The 20,713-nt window shown below is 41.9% G+C and overlaps 1 protein-coding gene across 7 annotated transcripts in view; it reads left to right on the plus strand.

Annotated features, from left to right (window-relative positions):
• The window catches only part of pde8b (phosphodiesterase 8B), a 291,793-nt gene that overhangs the window by 196,420 nt on the left and 74,660 nt on the right, over positions 1-20,713 (plus strand). For all 7 annotated transcript variants that reach the window (XM_048527658.1, XM_048527659.1, XM_048527660.2 and 4 more), the window contains 2 exons: positions 3,476-3,535; positions 6,695-6,752. In XM_048527658.1, coding sequence (XP_048383615.1) covers positions 3,476-3,535; positions 6,695-6,752 — 118 coding nt within the window. The remainder of the gene's footprint in view (positions 1-3,475; positions 3,536-6,694; positions 6,753-20,713) is intronic.

Here is a 20,713-nt window from a genome sequence, read left to right on the forward strand (position 1 = left end):
ATTATGGTAAGTGGAACTAAATTAGTAGCGTAGAGGAGAATGAACAGCAATGGTTCAAGAAGGCAGCTCTCCACCACCTTCTCAGTGGCAACTAGGGATGGGCAATAAGTGCAGGCCAGCCAGAAATGACCCCATCCCACAAAATGAATAAATAAAAAAAATCATCATCATAGAATCCCTACAGTGCGGAAACAGGCCCATTGGCCCAAATGTCCACACCAACCCTCAGAACATCCCATCCAGACCTATCCCCCTATAACCCATCTAAGCTACACATCCCTGAAAACTACGGGCAATTTAGCATGGCCAATCCACCTAACCTGCACATCTTATGTTGAAAGGTTTGTCTGAGGGTAAGCTTCAGGGGGCCTTCTTTAGCCCTGTCCCAAACTGTTCCAATTTTATAGCCTAGGGAAGCTCACCCAATCTTACCCCCAATGGAGATCCTAAAGTGTTCAATTGGTGACCACTTAAGGGCCACTTGTGTCACAGCTTTAGTTTCGCTACGCTGTTCAATCTGCTCAGGCTTTGGACAGGAAAAAAGGAATGAATTTCCAAACAAGAGCACTGTTTACACATCAGGTGGCTCCCATCCTTACCCATTTTTGGGTGTTTCTTCCCCACCCCTGGACTCTCCATCAAGATTCCACCTCGTTTACATCCAACTTGGCCTCAACACATCACCTTGACATGAGACTATCTCAACCTGACTGTTCTGATCTTGGACTCCAGCACTTAGAATCTGGTGATGCAGTCCAAGGACAGGCCACAGCTGCCATTCCTGCTGCTGATATATAGACGGGTAAGCAAGCGTCTGAGGCAGAACTTTGTCTTGAGTACAGGGCAGAATTCCCATGTCCAAATGGCTATGATGCTGCCACAGTCCAACACTGCAGTTTGTGGAAGGCAGAAGATGTTGTCGAAATGAACAGAAGATAAAGAACACAGAACAGCGAAGGCCCTTCGGTCCACAATGTTGTGCCAACCTATTATCCTACTAAGATCAATCTACCTTGCATACCCCACATTTTACTATCCTCCATGTGCCTATCCAAGAGTTGCTTAAAAGTCTCTATCTGGCTTCAGTACCACGGCCGGCAGCACATTCCACATGCCCACCACTCTGTGTGAAGAACCTACCTCTGACATCCCCCCTATACCTTCCTCCAGTCAACTTAAAATTGTGCCCCATCGTAATAGTCATTTCCGCCCTTGGAAGAAATCTCTGACTATCCACTCTATCTATGCCTCTCATCGTCTTGTAGAGAATTAGGAAGCTGGAGTGGATCATATCATCTTTCAAGTCTAATCTGTCATTCATTATAATCACAGCCCCTTTTCTCGTCCTACCTCTTTATCCCTTATTTCCCTCATGGTCTAGAAATCTGTCAATCTTTTACCTTAAATGTGTCTTGTTTAGTCAGTTTTGCAATTTTTCTATTTGTTTTAAAGTTGAAACATATTGGTTTAGGTTGATATCTAGATTCTTGAAGTTTTTACAGTGTTTTCATTCCAAAGCTATACAACTGTGGTCTGAGTTAGACAGTCTTACAGCCTAGTGAATGATGCAAAGTTCATTGGCTGTTTACAGGCAGGCAATACCTGACACTCTCGTTATCCAGTCAGACATTTCAATTTCTTGAAAGTCTCCTGTGCCTGTTACCTTTCCTTGTGGTCAAATAACTGAGAAGGTTAGGGAGGAATTTTCCAGGGATTTTATTGCCTTATTTGCGCATTTTTCTTCCTTGCTTTTTTTCTGTCTCTTCCAGGAGAACGATAACTGGGTTCAAGGAGATAGTAAAGAATGGGGATGTAGGGGCACTGGGGGACTGTATGGGTGGGGTGGCTGGTTGCACTGTGATGTGAAGGAGGAAGGAGGAGGTTCTCAACCATGATGCTCTGACCATGATGGTGGGGAAGCTTGATGGACCAACTAGTTACCGCCCATTCATTTGTGTTGTGTGTTTAATTTTGCCATTTTGGCTCAATCCATTGACAAGCCAAGCATATAAAGAGTTTTCAAGAGGAGCATGTACAATATTCCATTTCCTGGGTTTCCAATGAGTATTTTTAAAGCAATGTAAGATATTTAATTGGATATTGAATTGTCATTTTGCAATAACCTTGTGAATACGGTCTTTTTTTACCCTAAAGTCCTGATACTATTAAATTGTTGTCTTTCATTTGACTCCAGGTTTTAACAAAACTCTCTGAGCAGGAACAGTGTAGAGTTGATTTGACTTTTATGTTTCAGCAAGGTCAACCTGAATATGTCCCATGTCTACCAGTTCTCTGAGGATTTGTTAGGTTAAAATTAAAAGTTGCATTTCTTAAATCTAGTTCTATCATTGTCTGCTGTCAATTCGCATTTGGTGTCACTTGCGCAAACAATTTATGATGATTCAGAAGGAACAAATTATTTGTCATATTCGAGAAGGTCCATTTTAACTCTTGGCAGGATCTACAATGCAGGGAGTTAAATATGGACACCAATGATTAGGCATCAGATAAGTCTTGGGAATGTCTGAATCTCAACAGGTCCCAAATTCAGGTTCAGCTCTGAAAGAGTAAATCTACCCAGACTGAAACTATGATTCAGCACTGATCGATGTTTGTGTGAAGAGGACAGTAGCTTCGTGGTAACATTTCTGGAGTGTTGAGTTGAAATTCCATGATGGCATCTGAAGAAATTGAAATTCATTTAACAAATAAATCTGAAGTTTGAAAGCTAATATCATTAATAATAATTGTGAATCAGGGAGAAACCAAACTGGTTCACTAAGTGTCCTTCAGTAGATTAATCTGCTGTTCTTCCCAGTCTGGCCCACATGTGACTGCAGACCCACAACATTTTGGTTCATTCTTAAGAGCCCTCTGAAGCCAAGTTGCCAACAGAGATTAAAGTATTCATGAAGTTTAATCACCTGACTTGTCCCCATATTCCACCATACTCCAGTCAATATTCGACTAACATATCCATCTGTGTGACAAACTGCCTTCATCAACATCTGGAAAGTAAAAGTAATCACTGCCCAATTATACAGTGCTTAACTGTCCAGACAGCATTTTGATTTTCAATGAAGAGAAATATCCAAAGAAAATCAGAGATAACAAAGTGTGGAGCTGGATAAACACAGCAGTCCAAGCACCTTCATCAGAAAAGGGGAAGGGGGGAGAAGGTCTAGGCCCGAAACGTCAGCTTTTGTGCTCCTGAGATGCTGCTTGGCCTGCTGTGTTCATCCAGCCTCACATTTTATTATCTTGGAATTCTCCAGCATCTGCAGTTCCCATTATCTCCAAAGAAAATCACATGATTTTAAGTGTCATCAAAATCTTCATGCGATTACTTTAACAAGTCATTTTTGAATATGAAAGCTGAAGAAGAAATCTTCGTAATTTTTTGAGATGTTTTGCAGGAAGTTAAAAAGAGTCTTCCACTTTATTTTTTTTTGTCTTACTGCTTTTCATTTCTTAGGTCAATTCGAGCCACAAACCCTGGAGAAACCACGGTGATGGTGGTTGTAGTTCCTCAGATGTAAGTACCTCATATTTTAGTATCTCACTGTGCAATTAAACTGTTCTCCAACAAAAACAAACAGGTCAGGAAATCCCACTATGGCATAGGAGGAACATGATTTTGTGATCTCTGTGTTCAAGTTATAACAGGGTGGTGAAAGCCAGTCTATAGCCCATACTAGATCCAATGAAGCTCTCAAGATCTTGCTACATGTCTTAATTACTTAAAAATTCCTCCACTGCTCTGCAGAAATATTTTTTTAAACATGGTGGTCATCTATCATCAGGCCTTCCTGAGAATTGATAGCCCTTATTAGAGCTGAAAGATGCTGTGACTTTTGCCATTGGGATGGTTCATTTCCACAGGTATGTAACTCCATCCTGACTATGCTCAAGATCCTCACACCGCAACTTGGAACAGGCTGAATGTCTGACCACTGTGGCAGCCAGCAATCCCCTTCAATTTCACTTGTGGTGGAAGACCAAGGCTTAAGCGTAGAGTCATTCCAAAGTGTCAACATTGTTTGAATATGTATTAACTCTAACACGTATAGATAAGAACATAGAACATATAGAACATAGAACATTACAGCACAGTACAGGCCCTTCGGCCCTTGATGTTGTGCTGACCTGTCATATCGATCTCAAGCCCATCTAACCTACACTATTCCATGTACGTCCATATGCTTGTCCAATGACGACTTAAATGTACCTAAAGTTGGAGAATCTACTACCGTTGCAGGCAAAGAGTTCCATTCCCTTACTACTCTCTGAGTAAAGAAACTACCTCTGACATATGTCCTCTATCTTTCACCCCTCAATTTAAAGCTATGCCCCTTCGTGATCGCCGTCACCATCCTAGGAAAAAGGCTCTCCCTATCCACCCTATCTAACCCTCTGATTATCTTATATGTTTCAATTAAGTCACCTCTCAACCTTCTTCTCTCTAATGAAAACAGCCTCAAGTCCCTCAGCCTTTCCACGTAAGACCTTCCCTCCATACCAGGCAACATCCTAGTAAATCTCCTCTGCACCCTTTCCAAAGCTTCCACATCCTTCTTATGATGCGGTGACCAGAACTGTACACAATACTCCAAGTGTGGCCGCACCAGAGTTTTGTACAGCTGCAGCATAACCTCTTGGGTCTGGAACTCGATCCCTCTATTAATAAAAGCTAAAGCACTGTACGCCTTCTTAACAGCCCTGTCAACCTGGGTGGCAACTTTCAAGGATCTGTGTACATGGACACTGAGATCTCTCTGCTCATCTACACTGTTAAGAATCTTACCATTAGCCCTGTACTTTGCCTTCCGGTTACTCCTACCAAAGTGCATCACCTCACACTTGTCTGCATTAAACTCCATTTGCCACCTCTCAGCCCAGCTCTGCAGCTTATCTATGTCTCTCTGCAACCTACAGCATCCTTCGTCACTATCCACAACTCCACCGACCTTAGTGTCGTCTGCAAATTTACTAACCCATCCTTCTACGCCCTCATCCAGGTCATTTTTAAAAATGACAAACAGCAGTGAACCCAACACCGACCCTTGGGGTAAACCAGTAGTAACTGGTCTCCAGGATGAACATTTCCCATCAACTACCACCCTCTGTCTTCTTTCAGCAAGCCAATTTCCGATCCAAACTGCAATATCTCGCACAATTCCATTCCTCTGCATTTTGCACAATAGCCTATTGTGGGGAACCTTATCGAACGCCTTGCTGAAATATTGTGGGGAATCTTATCGAACGCCTTGCTGAAATATAAGAATATAACATGAACCAAAATAAGAGAAATCCTTTCTCCCCAGACAGCATGTTCAATCAGGGCCCATCTATGATTATTCCCCCATGAACGTCTTTCGCATCTTAACTGCTGATTTCCCCAAATTGAGGAGCATTTTTTTCCTCAAGGTCCTCTGAAAAAGCAACTAGTGCGGTAAATATTTCCAGCCCCTTCATTTCTCAACAGTAGTTGATCCAGCTCCTTTTTGAGTGTTGATGAACGTTGATGAACATGTCCAATATGTCCAATCTCTAATCTTGTTCAAGTTATGAGCAGCCAAATATTTGCAGTATAAAGCGCCTTTTCAGCAATCATGATTTCTTCCAAAATTTAGTTGAAGAAGATTCCTTTTGGGTTCAACTCATAATGAAGTTGGATATAAAAATCTCTCGATTTTGTAATGTATCATGATGTAATTAAAGCGAGTTACTATCAAAAGTCCTAATGATCATGGGTGTGGGATTTCTGCAAAATGGTGAATTATGTAAATGTACAAATTAAGAGCCGAAGTAAGTTATTCAGCTCATCAGCCTTGCTTTTTCATTGAAAAAGAACAAGCTAATCTGATTGTGACCAGACCTCCACATCCCCTCCTTCCCCTAATTACCATTGAAACCCCTGACACAGTTCACAGGGACAAAAATGTTGGAAACTGCAGATAAGTGGTCACCACCCCTTGAATATCCAAAGTCCTCTTGATGTGATTTTCAAGGTTTATTCAAGGATGTCCAGAACTGCTGCCCAAGAGATGCGTGAGAATCAACATTTAGCCAGCATTTATTGCCCTACCCTAATTGCCCTAAAGAAGGTGGTCGTGAGCCACCCTTTGGAACTACTGCAGTCCATATTGAAATTAAATCAGATCCTGCAGCAATTGTAGAAGCCCGTTTGGAATTTTCCAATAAAAATAAACAGATTCAAACATTTCACTCATTTGTACCTGGATGGATTCCATCTCATCGGTGTTGACTGCTCAAAACCTCTCATTAGCACCTGGAATATATTGTTGGACTTCTCCTAGCCTCACAAAACTACAAAAGGCCTGTTACTATCACCCCTGGATGATGACACCATTACCCCACAACTTCACCCCCACACAAACAGACACACCCACCTTCCTCTCGCTCCCAATTTCTGAATTAGTTTGTTCACAGAGCAACTTCCTGATGTAGCAAGTGGCTCACTATCTCTATATTCTGCTCCAGCCTGAGTTGTGAGAAATATTAAGATCTCCCACCGCTTGCAAACCCACTAGTGCACTGCTGTCCGTGTGCCCCTTTTGAAGAAATCTGAAACTCATCTTCAGTACTTCAATGTGTAAGACAGTGGCAGATGGAACAGTATATTCAGAGGGAGCAGTCAGATGTAAACTTCACTGTTTCTTTCTTCCTGCAGGTGTAACGATCAAGAGGAGAGTTCAGTCTTGCCCCTCCTTAATGCAGGTTTCAACAGGGTATAAAACTCTACCTTATTTGTTTACCATCATTCACTTCATGGTTGCAGCTGTTTGACTGTTTATTCTTTGCTATAACTGCACGCAGAATTGTTGAACGTGTTGAAGAATCTACAAAATGCATCTCTAACCCTCCCCTTCCTTTATCCATCTGCGTCTGTCTGCTTTTCACAGCAGTCCAACCATATATTGCTTGTTCAATATATATTCATGTATAAAGGCACAAAATGCATAAACATTGGTCTTCACATAAGCACTAGAGTTGGAGAATGTAGCTAAGTGTAATGCAAATCATTACAATTTGACATTTTTGAAATGTTGCCACACTTCGAAACTGCAAAAAAATGCTTAATTTATTGCTTTTTGCAGTTTTCTTTTTAAAGCCTTCTGATGTTGATTATTCCATTAAATAATCTCAGCTTGATGCTGTCAGGGAAAGTAGGTATTTGAAACTGTTTTTGTATATGTAAGCTACAGAATCACTCCTTACTGAGACATGAGTTTAAATTCAAGAATAATGCCAGTCAGTCATGAAATCTCAACACATTTCATTCACTTTTTCGTTGTAATAGATTTAGAGTTAGAGATGGTGCTCTGTGCAGAGTCCTAGTTTACATTATTGTAATTTTAACCCAAATTGTCCACATAGTTGCGATCTGACGCGCAATCCTACCACTAATGAAGTGAAAATCTACAGATTCTGTCCTCATCAGAGCACTGTCCCGATCCTTGATAGCCACCTGACTCCAGCAAATGGCACAAACCATTGCAAAACTCTTCACATCACTTTAATGTTCAATTTCTTTGCTAGCGTGTGGCTAAATCTTCCGCCTCGGGTCATGGAACAGGGATCAGGAGCTGGAACTGTTTCCAGGTACTCCCACGGTGCAATAGTCATCCTTTGGGGGCTTGAGCATTGATTGTCATGGAGACGTTTCCTTACCAATTAAGGGGACGAGGAGGCCTCGTGAAGCTCAGAGAGCTAATGGCTGCAGTAAAGGAACATGAAGGCAGCGTCTCACCACCATTGTTAAAAATGAAAGTGAAAAGCAATAGAAGTTGCCATAAAGCCATTGGTTTGAGGTGAGGTATGTCAGACTGGCAGTGTGGGAAAGTAGAATCCCTCTATAGGACGGCCTTTGGCTTCACCTGCACTGACGAAGGCAGTGTGGGTCTGAAGGCCTGCCTTGCGTCTACCCTTTGGAATATTGGAACCTGTTGCGTTAGGAATTGGAGGCCGTCTGCAAATCCCAATCTTCCTCCTTTCGTCAGTGTTAACAGGGTGTGAGTGTGTCGGCCCCACGTTTACTTCCCTGCCCAAAATGATCGGTACCAAAAACAGTGTCGGGAATCAGTGCCCCGCTGGCTGAAGGTGGTATTTCTGGGTCCTGTTGTCCTCCATTCCTAACCTCTGAAGGGTGCAAAAGTCCAGTTCCTGTTGTTATACAAATACCAATATTTGCTTAAAATTTCTTAATAACATTAACTTTGGAATTCTTATGCTCTATGCCTAGCTTTCTTCAAAAAATATTGTTTCTGTTTGACTAGAAAACCTTGGAGAAACCCATCGGTATCTGTGGAGAGAGAAACAGAGTTATCATTTTGAATTCAATATGATACTTCTTCAGACCTACTGAGTTTCTCCAGCATTTTTTTTCAGTCTTTTCTATCCATCTCAGATTGTCAGCATCTGCAATATTTGCTTGTATTCCCCTTTGTCAATACTTCATCTGGGATTTGTCAATTGATCAGGGTAGAGGATGCACTACCATTCAACCTATACAGTAGAGGCAGTGTTCCTAGAACACAAGATGGTTTATTGCTTGATAATAATAAGTACAGCTATATTACAAGACAGGCATAATTACTGGGAATCTGAGGAGCTGTACAAACTGCATTAACTCCCTTCGAAGGCTTGTGTAGGATTACCTGCTCACCCATAATCTATGTGTGACATCACCAGAAGGGGTAGAGCTCAATATAATAATAACTTTTAGAGCCATTACCTTTCACATCTTCCCCAAATTCTTTTCTCCCTGTAGTTAACCCATCATATATCATGTATGATATACAGTAAATCCTTGGTATATGTAAAATCACAAATTAGAAATTCAACTATCTGGGCCAAAAAAAAGTATTAATAAAATTCAGCATCTGCAGGCGAAACTCACATTTGTGATTTTTAACTGTTTTTAACTCATTTTTAATAGAGTTTCACACTCGCGAATTTCATTGTTCACAGGGGTTTCTCAGGAATGAAGCCCTTATGGATACAGAGGAATGACTGTATGTATACATACTATATTACTCTTACCATTACGGCCGAGTCTCTGACTTAGCAAAAGTGTGGGCCTCGGTGGTTCACAGTTTTTCCACAATGTGCTCTCTTCAGACTTGGAAAGATGGTAGGTCTTCCACTTGAGGACTGATAACCTTGGAGGTGATTAATGGAGCATTTCTCTGTTGGAGGATCTTTTGTCTCCTGGATATCATTCATGGAAGTCATTGTTTGTTATAGACCTTGTTGGTGCTTACTTTCCTTGCCTGGGGGACCTTTAACCTCCTGATTTCCAGTCACAGATGAATGCTTCCCTGTCAGCTCAGTTGGTTAATCAATAACATCATCCTGGGGACCTATAATCTCATGAATGTTCATCATGGATGGCAGCTGCTACATTGTAATAAGCACTTGTGAGGGTGTTGGGAATCAAGAACTTGCTGCCTGTGAGGGTGCTAGTGCTGAAATAGATAAGACATTTAAGAAATTAGATGTTCAGTTGCTTTGCCAAGACATACAAGAATGGGCCAAGTGCTGGAAAATGAAATTAAAATAGTTTTTTGGTTGTTTTTGATTAGTGCAGACACGATGGGCCGAAGGCCTTTTTTCTGCACTCTAGATCTCTGTGACCCCGTAACATTGAATTCCTTGCAGTGTTCTGGATTTCTGGACTAGCAATATCTTTCAAATTGGAAGGGGTAGTCTCTTTTTAGCAATATCCTGGATGCTATGACCAGACAATTGCATCTTCTTAACCATGTCCTGTAACTGGAGACAATGGTCTAGCTCAAATGGCATCAATTTGTTGACCAGGAAGGACATCTTCAGTTGACTCCTATGGTTGTTTGATCAAGTAGACTTTTTCAGTCTCTCAGCTTTGTTTCTAAAAGATTGCTGCTTAACCGTGCATTACTTATGTCATTGGTATTAAGTGTTCTCTGTTGGAAGACAGATTTTCAATATTAAGCCTGTGTCTTTCTGTCTTGTGAAAATATTAAGCAGCCCTCTTATGTCAACATAAGTAACTTTGCTGGATTCTTTCTTCTAGTTAGGTTCTGTTATGAGTCCAGGAAGTCCAATGACATTTTCAGTTGGGTTTCTTCTTGACTGGTTGTTCAGTATGTTCCATGGTATGTTCCTGGAGCAGTGGTTCAACAGCTGTCTGTACCTGGGTCAGTTGTTCTTCTGGAACTAGTAAAACTCGTTCGGCCTGCTTAAGGACATTGAGACCTAAACATGCATAGAAAACCAGAAGATAGGAGCAGGACCAGGCATTAGACCTCTCAAGCCTACTTGAACTCAATACTGTAATCCCACCCTCCCCCCACCCCATGATCCTTTTGGCCACAAGACTCCTTCTTGAAAGCACATAATGGTTTCGCCTCAATTACATTCAGTGGTGGTGAATTCCACTGACCCAGCGCTCTCTGGCTGAAGAAATTTCTCCTCATCTCAGTCCTAAAAGATTTACCCCTTTTCATTGAACTATAACCCCAAGTTTGAAAATTGAGAGGTATTTGATTGTAAACTTCGTAAACATTTGCAACTGTCTTACACTCCTTATTTTGTAGTGTAAGCTATAGAATTTCTAAACTCTTGACAGTTACTTTAAAGACAGCATCACCCCTATAAGCTGCTGCTCCTTTCACCGTGGCAACTGGCCAGAGAGAATAGTGACCTCGGCACTTATATGTCTGAATTTAACAGGATGTCCATTGACGTAAGAAGCTCAATGGAACCTAGACTGTTAGGATCATTCATTTCTCTTGTGAATACCTTGAGTATTCTGTCCGCAAGAGATTATTCTGTCATATTGGACTTTTATTTAATCTCCTCCTTTGCTGCAGTCCTGTAACTGTATCCTACTTCTGCTCTTGTAGTTTGCCTCAAAATCAAACATTATCATAAGAACCACAAAGAGAAAATACGAGAGAAACTTAGCAGGTCTGGCAGCATCTTTAGAGAGAGAAGCAGAGTAAAAAATTTGAGTCCAGTGATCCTTTGTCAGAACTGCTACCAGACCTGCTGAGTTTCTCTAGCACTTTCTGTTTATGTTATATGTTATCTTACTATCTTATGAACTGTCACCTCCTCAATGCCTATCTTGTGTTCTGTATGGTCCTTCTCTGACGATGAATTTTTGTGGAAGTATAATATCTTTTTTCCATTTCTTGTCAATGGTTTTCTTAGCTCTTATTAATGTGAAGTTTTTTTTAATTCTGTCATCTAAATGCTGCCTGTAATCTCATGCTCCTTAAGCTTCTATTCTTGCAGTTACCAATGCTGGTTTAATTTCAATTCCCAGCAGGTTTGCTGGACTCAATTGTATTTTATTTATTTGCCAGTCTTTCAAAACTCTGTATTGCAGGAATACTGTTCAGTGTTTTTGAGAAGATTTGTAGCTCGGGCTGTTGATGCAGTTGTTGACTTGCTCACCGAGCCGGTAACTTTGCTTGCAGACGTTTTGTCACCATACTGGATAACATCATCAGTGCGCCTCCGGTGAAGCATCAGTGTTCTGTCCTGCTTGTTATTTATGTATTTTGGTTTGCTGGGGTGGGTGGTATCTCTTCTGGATTTGTTTCTTAGTGTTTGGTATATGGGCTCCAGCTCTACATGTTGTTGATGGAGTTCCAGTTTGAGTACCAGGCCTCCAGGCATTCTCATGCGTGTCTTTGCTTGACTTGTCCTAGGATGGCTACATTGTCCCAGTCAAATTGATGTCCCTCTTTGTACATGTGTATTGAAATGAGTGATAGTTGGTCTTGTCTCATGGTAGCTATTCATGAATCCTGATGGCTAGCTTTGTTCCAGTTTTCCCCATGTAATGTTTTGGCAGACTTTGCATGGTATCTTGTAAGTAACATTGGTTCCATTAGTTGTGATTGTCGGATCCTTTATCGTCGTAAGTAGCTGTTGTACTGTAGCTGTCAGTTTGTGGGCTACCATGATTCTTAGCGGGCAGAGTAATCTGGCAGTCATTTCAGATTTGTCCTTTGTATGACAAGGTGACTAGTGTCTCTGGACATGTTGTGTCTTCCTGTTGTGGTCAGTTGTGTAGGTATCAGCAGACTACACTTTTTGGGTAACTATTGTTTCTAAGGATGCTGTATAGGTGTTCTTCCTCAGCCCTGGCATAAATTGCAAGTGGGACAGAACACCGACGCTTCACCAGAGGCACACAGATGGTGTTACCTAGTATGGTGATGAAACGTCTGCAAACAAACTTATTAGTCAGCGAGCAAGCCAGCAACCACAGAAAAGCTATATTATTCAGTGCAGCTTTAAATTCTATTAATTGAAGGAGAGGTGTTGGCCTAGTGGTATTATAGCTAGACTATTAATTCAGAGAGCCAGGTATTATTCTGGAGACCTGGGTTTGAATCTCACCATGGCACATGGTGAAATGCGAATTCAGTAAAAATCTGGAATTAAAAGTCTAATGATGACCATGAAACGATTGTCAGGGAAAAGTCTACCTGGTTTGCTAATGGCCTTTTTGGGAAGGAACCCTGCTGTCCAATGTCCTTTTGGGAAGGAAACCTGCTGTCCAATGTCCTTTTGGGAAGGAACCCTGCTGTCCAATGTCCTTTTGGGAAGGAAACCTGCTGTCCAATGGCCTTTTGGGAAGGAAACCTGCTGTCCAATGGCCTTTTGGGAAGGAAACCTGCTGTTCTTGCCTGGTTGGGCCAACATATGAATGCAGACCCACAGCAATGTGGTTGACTTTCAACTGCCCTCTTGGCGGTGAGGGATGGGTAATAAATGTTAGGACATGCTGAGTAAAAACAACAGCTGCTCTTTGATGATTTAGCACTTCCAACTTGTAAAATTCTGTTTCTTTTTAGTGCTGTATCTCTGTGCTGCTTACATGGGGATTCCCCATCCTTTCCAGAGTTTTTGCCATTTTTGTAATAATCAAAATTATGATTTCCCATAGGATTTTTTTCAACTTCTTCAGCGAAGAGCAATTTTTTGTTGCTTCTTCCAGGCAAAATGAACATTATGCAGCCTTTCAGAGTCTAAGTTACTAAACGCTTCTGTACACAACTTTTAAAATAATGAAATCCCTGTCCATGGCCCTTATAAGTCTTCCATCTAAATTCCCACTTTAATGACTGAGTCCTAGTCATTTTAAAGCTTTAGCTTCTTCTGACTTTCATTTTTATACTAGATCCTTCTACTAGATTGTTCTAAATTTGTTCTGTTCCAGCTTAAATAAATTCTGAGGCCTTCCCAATCCTGCAGCTACATTTGTTTTCTGGCCCTTTCAGAACCCCTTACAGCTATAGCTTGTGGAGCCCAATCTCGATGGTGGTGAGCTTCATTGTGGGTGGTAGGGACACAATGTTCCTTTGCTATCCTTTTGAGTCTTTGGCACCATATTCACAAAGTTACTCCCTACTATCCTAGGAAATCTGTCATTTTCTCAGTGTGGCTAGATTTTCTCTCTTTTCCTAGCCCATACTCTTTTTCCTGTGTCCCTAACCAGCTTCCTGACAAGAGGTGGTCCTTAGTGTGCTGGGCTTGTTACTGTTTCCACAGCTACTGTAATGTCTCTCTCTGTCTCTGCTGATGAACATCTTTCAGTTATTGATTCACTATCTCTGTATTCTCAATGCTCTAATAGTAGTCAATTCACTTGTCTTCAAACCTTTCTTCTACTAAATCTTCTTTACCTTGTGGTGTGAAATTCAGATCCGTCCTGCTGCTCATCATGTTGTACTATCTTGATTGTCAAAACAGGCACCTTATCCTATCTGCCATTACTGCCCAGTACACAGTTCAGAGTAAGGATTATTTGAGATAGTTCATCATCACCAATCCTCTTTGCCTGTACACTCTATGGAACCTGGCTAATGATCAGGCATAGAGGATGCACCACTGCACAATCATCACAGAAGGGGCACTTAATGAGAAGAAGGTTTCGTGTATGATAACTATAAGTTCAACTACATTAGAAATCAGGTATAATTACTAAGACTCTTGGGAGCTGCACAAAATATATCTGTGCCCCACAAAAGCTGGTGTAGTATTCCTTGTTTACACCCACAAACTGCGTGATATCATTGGAGAGGGTGGGACTCAACACAACAAGAATATTCACTCCTCCAGAGCCATGACATTTCAGAGCAAACCCAGCTACCACTCAGAAGTTGACGCTTGCAAATTACAGGCAGGAACTGTGCATAGGAGGACTCGAGAGCAAGTCAGCTGCAGCTAGGCCAAGTGGCAAGACAACCATGGGTACCATATCAGCAGAAGACAAAATCACACGTTAATCTGCAGCTGAGGACTTCAATGATACAGTGTTTTGATACTATCTGATGGTAATATTGGACTAGCCGGTTCCTGGAGTGCCTTATATGTTATTGTTATAGGTTTGTTACAAATCTTTGTGTTTCCTGATTTATACCGTGACCGCCCGTGGAACTATTGTTGAGGGACCTATTGATTACTCCCAGGGATTTCTTTCCCTTGCTATTTTTTTACTTCTGTCCAGACTGATTCTACATCTTGATCTCCAGAACCAAAATCATTTCTCACTACAGCACTGATTTCTACCTTTACTAACAAAACTACACCATCTCCTTTTCCTTTCTGTTCCAGACTCTGTTGATTCATTTAGCTTACTTTTACTCTTCTGTAATTTTCCTACATATCTGCTCTTCTGTCTCTCTCTGACTGTTTGAGGGCCTAACATACACTTGCAGCAACGTGACTGTTCCTTTTTGGTATTTATCAGCTCCAAGACATCTCTGCAGGAGTCGTAGAGATATACAACACAGAAACAGACCCTTCGGTCCAACTTATCCAACTCTTCTTGTCAGCATTGGAGGAGGTGTGTGTCATCGCAGAAGAGGCTGGACAGCAGAGGTGGCGAGGGAGCAGCAGCAGCAATGGCTCATGGCTGCGGTAGGTCCACAGTGGACACTCTTAGCAATGTCAGCAAGGCAGCGGCAGTAGTTTTGGCTGCATGGTGGTCCTGTATGGGACTCCTAAGTGATGTCAGTAAAACAGCAGCAGCGGAGCCAGGGACTCCTGGAGCATTGTTAGGACCTGAAATGGGAACTTATTATGGCCCAGAGACCAGAAAACCTTCCAGAAACGCCAGAGACCTGAATAAAACTCAGAGCCATACCTGACACCAAGGACTGTAAAGTTAAACAGTGTTTCTTATGTTTCTGCCTTTACAGTTTTCTGTCAATTGGACAGAAGATTAGGCTTTATTTAAGTAATATCTTTATTTATTTTGTAATCCAAAATGGCGCCAGATCATGGCGACAAAATACTTTTCATTGTATTTTCCCAAATACATGACAATAAAATCATTCACTCATTCTTGGAAAAGCTGCCTTTATCTCACATTCCAAAATGACTTTCTGAAGCTTTCTTGAAAACAAATCAGACCTTTGCTGACGCCAAAAACCCATTTACCACTACTTCAGAGTCCAGGTTCCCAAATAATTGGATTATATTATAAGTTTCATCTAAGTAGACTAAAGAAGGACAGCAAATGACAAACACAGTGAAGTGCTTGGTGTACTAGAAAACTGCCAGCAAGCCTGTGGTTAGTGGAGCTCCGGAGAGTCTGGTACCATTGTGGCACAAACGCTACATGGAATTTGAAGCCCAAATTTTCTAGACCCTTTCCTCGTCCACTTTGTCCTACTTCCAAGACAAATAATCTTTAGCCAATATCAAATGCCTTCTGGAAATCTAAGCACAGTACATCCTTTTTAACCACAGCATGTGTTAATTCCTCAAATAATTCCAATAGTTTGGTTAAGATGATTGCCCTTTCACCAAACCAAAAACTACAAAATGTGCCTGATTACTTGAATTTATCCAAGTGTTCTACTCTAACATTTTAATAGTCGCTTCGAACATTATCCCAAAATCACATATCAAGCTAACTGGTCTATAGTTTGAAGAACACAGCAGTTCAGGCAGCATCAGAGGAGCAGGAGAGTTGATGGTCCGGGCATGGACTCTTCATCAGGACAGGTCCTGATGTTCCTCTAACTCCAAACTGTATTGACTCTGACTCCAGCATCTGCAGTCCATGCTATTTCCAAGTGACTGATAACCCGACTGTGAAGCCTCTTCCAAGGATGCCCACCTTGAAGAATTGTCTTTCTCCCTCCAGAAAGACCTCAGTGGATCTCTCTCCATTCCAACCCACTGGTCATCTCCTACACCTGGAGCTCCTCGACCTGAGTACAGAAGAATGGTCTAGGCCCAAAACGTGGACTCTCCTACTCTGAGATAACAAGGTGTAGAGCTGGATGAAAACAGCAGGCCAAGCAACTTTAGAGGAGCAGGAAAGCTGATGTTTCAAGTTGAGACCCTTCTTCAGAATTTGGGGAGGGGAAGGGGATTCTCAGGGGGAGGCGGATAGAAAATGAATAGAGAAGATAGGTGGAGAGGAGGCACACAGGTCAAAGAGGCGCGGTTGGAGCCAGTTAAGGTGAATGTAGGTGGGGAGTTCAGGTGGGGATAGGTCGGTCAAGGGAGGACGGACAGGCCAAGGATGCGGGATGAGATTAGTGGGTAAGAGATGGGGTTGGGACTTGAGGTGGGAGGAATGGTTTAGGGAGGTGGGAACGAGATGGGCTGATTTTGGGATGCAGTCGGAGGAGGGGAGATTTTGAAGCTTGTGAAGTCCACATTGGTACCATTGGGCTGCAGGGTTCCCAAGCGAAATATGTCATGCTGTTCCTGTAGCCTTCGGGTGGCATTGTTGTGGCACTGCAGGAGGCCAAGGATGGACATGTCATCTGAGGAGTGGGAGGGGGAGTTGAAATGGTTCGCGACTGGGAGGTGCAGTCGTTTGTCGCAAACCGAGCATAGGTGTACCACAAAGCAATCTACAAGCCTCCGCTTGGTTTCCGTAAGTAGAGGAGGCCGCAATGGGAATAGCAGATACAGCATACCACATTCACAGATGTGCAGGTGAAGATCTGATTGATGTGGAAGATCTTCTTGGGGCATGGGATGGGGGGTGAGGGGAGAGGTGTGGGGGAGGGGTAGCACTTCCTGTAGTTGCAACAAGTTGCGGTTGCAGACTCTCCTGCTCTAATGCTGCCTGACCCACTGTGCTCCTCCCGCTCCACACTGTAAGATCTATAGCTTCTTGCTTTCTATCCCCTTCCTTTTTGGACAAAAGAGTTACATTTGCTTGCTTACTTATTTAAGGGAACCTTCCCCAAATCAAAGGGGTTCAGGAAATCTAAAACAATGCAACAACAATCTTACAAGCTTTTTGATTTAAGACCTTCAACATGGTGGCTCAGTGGTTAGCATTGCTGCCTCTCAGTACCAGGAACTGGAATTTGATTCCATCTCCGGCAACTGCCAGTGTGGAGTTTGCATGCTCTCCCTGTGTGTGCATGGGTTTCTTCCAGGTGCTGCGGTTTCCTCTCATGGTCCAAGGATGTGCAGGTTAGGTGAATTGGCCATGCTAATTTGCCCACAGTATCCAGTGATTTGCAGGCTAGGTGGATTGGCCGTGGGAAATGCAGCATTAGAGGGATAGGGTAAGGATGATGGGTTGCTTTTCAAATGGTTGGTGCAGGCTAAATGGGCTGAATGGCCTCCTTCCAAGCTGTGGGAATTAAATGAAGACGATCAGAACCTGAGCACTTTGTCAGCCCACAGTTCCAACAATTGACTTAGTACCACTTCTGTAGTGATTGTAATTTTCTTGATTTCATTCCTCCTTTCGATTTCCTGATGTGCGTCTGCTTCTGGAATGTTACATATAACCTTTAAAGTGAAAATGGAGGCACATTATCTGTTCAATTCATCTGCCATCTCCTCTTGTTCCATTATCAATTGTCCAGTGTTACTTGCTATAAAACCAATGCTTGCTTTATTAACTCTTCCATATACATTTCTAGAAACTCTATGATTTTATATCTCTGGCTAGCCTTCTCTTGTACATTAATTTTCCCTCCTCATTAAGCTTTTCATTATTCCTTGACTTTTTTTATATTCTGACCAGTCTTCTGGCATGCCACTTGCCTTTGCAGAATTATATGCTTTTCTTTGAATCCAATACTATTTTAACCTTCATGTTAAGAAAGGAGCAACGGATGTTGGGTCCATGCCTTTGTAAATTTTTCTTATTCATTGGAATTTATCTATTTTGTGCATTCTAAAAATCCCTTAAATTCTTGTTACTGCATCTCTATCAATCTATTGTTTTAATCTGCCAATTCACTTCAGCCAGTTTTGCTTTCATTCCATCATAATTGTCCTGATATAAGTTTTAAAAAATAATCTCAGGCTCAATCCCTCTGCCTTTCAGGCTAAACATAAAATTCATGGCATGGTTACTGCTGCAGGCTTGCTTTCATAGTCAGATCAGTAATTAATGCTATCTTGTTACACAACAGCAGGCCAAGTGTAGCTTGCTCTCTGCTCAGTTCCAGAACATGCTGTACTAAAACTCAACCCTGAAAACATCCTGTGAGCTCCTCAGCTAGTTGAGCTTCAGTGGCGAGCACATTTCAGAAGTTAATGGGAAATCCCTTAGGACATGCTGAGGTCTTATAAGGCATCGTTTATCAGTACCAAGTTGGCAATACCATTCAGCTAGGGTGCAGTAAAAAGATGAGATCCAAACAAGTAAGAAGAGAGGGACATTGACTAAGCAAGAAAAAAGAACTATTTTATAATGTCAGGAAACGTGATCAATTTTTGGGATGACATTTTGAATAGGTTAGTGTCTGCAAATAACTTTATTATGGGTAAAACAGACTGTCCTGAATAGACAAGTTAAGATGGAACTAATCATGTAACTGTTTTGTGTAATCAGAGAAGGTAAAAGATGGTAGACATGAAACGATTACACTAATATTGCAGAGTATTCTTTTGAGATTGAGGTGAAGGCCTGCTGTACCAGAAGAGACATACTGGGGGTAGTACTTCTTGCTGTTCCTCTGAGTTGAGCATATTTAATCGAGTGGGATGGTGGCTGGAGATTCCCTGCCACCTTTCTACCTCCATTCCAATTTAGTTTGTGGTGGGAATACCCATGGATAGCCTTCCTGTCCCATTGCCAATGAGATCCTTAATTGAGCATTTAGTGCTCAGTTAAGAGCCTTGTTACACCATTAAATCAGTTGGACTTAACATGATAAGCAGACCTGTACTGGTCACCTAGATAATAAAATGTGAGACTGGATGAACACAGCAGGCCCAGCAGCATCTCAGGAGAATAAAAGCTGACATTTCGGGCCTAGACCCTTCATCAGAGCGGGTGATGAAGGGTCTAGGCCCGAAACGTCAGCTTTTATGCTCCTGAGATGCTGCTGGGCCTGCTGTGTTCATCCAGCCTCACATTTTATTATCTTGGATTCTCCAGCATCTGCAGTTCCCCTTAGCACTGTACTGGCCACCTGTGTGGTCCTTCATTCTCCAGTACAGTCACTTTGCCTTATTGAGGGAACCAATGTCAGGGATAGGGAGGTTCATCAAGAACCACTCCATTACCCTTGCTGTTGACCAACCCGATACCACCTCCCCCATGACCCTTACTCTTTGCATTTCCTACCACCACTCTCCAGGAATCCAGTGATGATCTGGTGGATGTGTGTCTCCTGTAAAAGCTAGATTCTTGCTGTCAGCATTGCTCAGAAAAAGGCCTCCAAGCCTTTGACTGGCCAGCAGGGACTTCCATCCCTGGGTCTTCAATCCTGAGGAAATGTTGGTTGATGATCGCTCAGTTGCCTGGTTGGGATGTACTGCGAGTTGGTTTGACCAGGAAGAGGCAAGGCAGCCTCTGGCTGGCTTTCCAATCAGTGGCCGAGACCTCTGTCACCTATATAAAATTCTTCCTCTAACTTTGTTTCCAGACTAGTTGATACCTGACCGCAGGCTGTTTGTTGCTGCCATAGAGTGAGTAAGTCCAAAGGTATTCCACTCCCATTTTTTCATCCCTCATTCTTCAAAATTCAAGGAAAATGCACCAAAATCATTCAAACCACTTTTTGTTTTGTTTAATTTTATCTGTGGTAAAGCCAAAGAGGTCAGTGGCCATTTTGGTGCAAATCAATGGTGATTTGTTCCTTTCTTTCTAATAACATGGGCAAGATAATATTGAAATTATTGAAACAGTAATGGTACTTTGCAAAAGAAAATTGTGTATTTTCTTATAGGCAGTAACTTGATAGTTCACAACCTTAATATTGCTCGAAAAAGATCAATTTGTTAAAGTTTATTATCTTGCATTCGTGAGGATAATTGACAAAAAAGAACGATTCAAGGGAACAGCATTCAGACTACATGAGGGGAAAATGCTGATTGCTTGCCAAGGAGACTCTGATTGGTAGTGGCATTGCCATGGAGAATGCATCTGTTAATGTTGACTGACAATTAACTGTCATACTTAAATTTTAAAAGAAATACTTTGATTCTGATTGGTCAGGGCATTGCGTGTAGGGTGGCTTTTTTTCTGTTGGCAGAGAACTCTAATACATATAGTTTCCAGTACGTACAGATGCACTACATTATAAGCCAAACTGATGATCCTAAATTGGTTGTCAGCATAATTCTTTTTACACTAAGAATTATCCTGCAAATGTTGTCTAATTGCAGAATTATATCTAATGTTGAGCATTGTGTTCTGAATTTTACAAGTATGGGCTCGTTGGGTGTTGTCAGCACCTTGCTTTTT

Source organism: Stegostoma tigrinum, chromosome 3 (assembly GCF_030684315.1).
Source record: "Stegostoma tigrinum isolate sSteTig4 chromosome 3, sSteTig4.hap1, whole genome shotgun sequence".
NCBI lineage: Eukaryota > Metazoa > Chordata > Chondrichthyes > Orectolobiformes > Stegostomatidae > Stegostoma > Stegostoma tigrinum.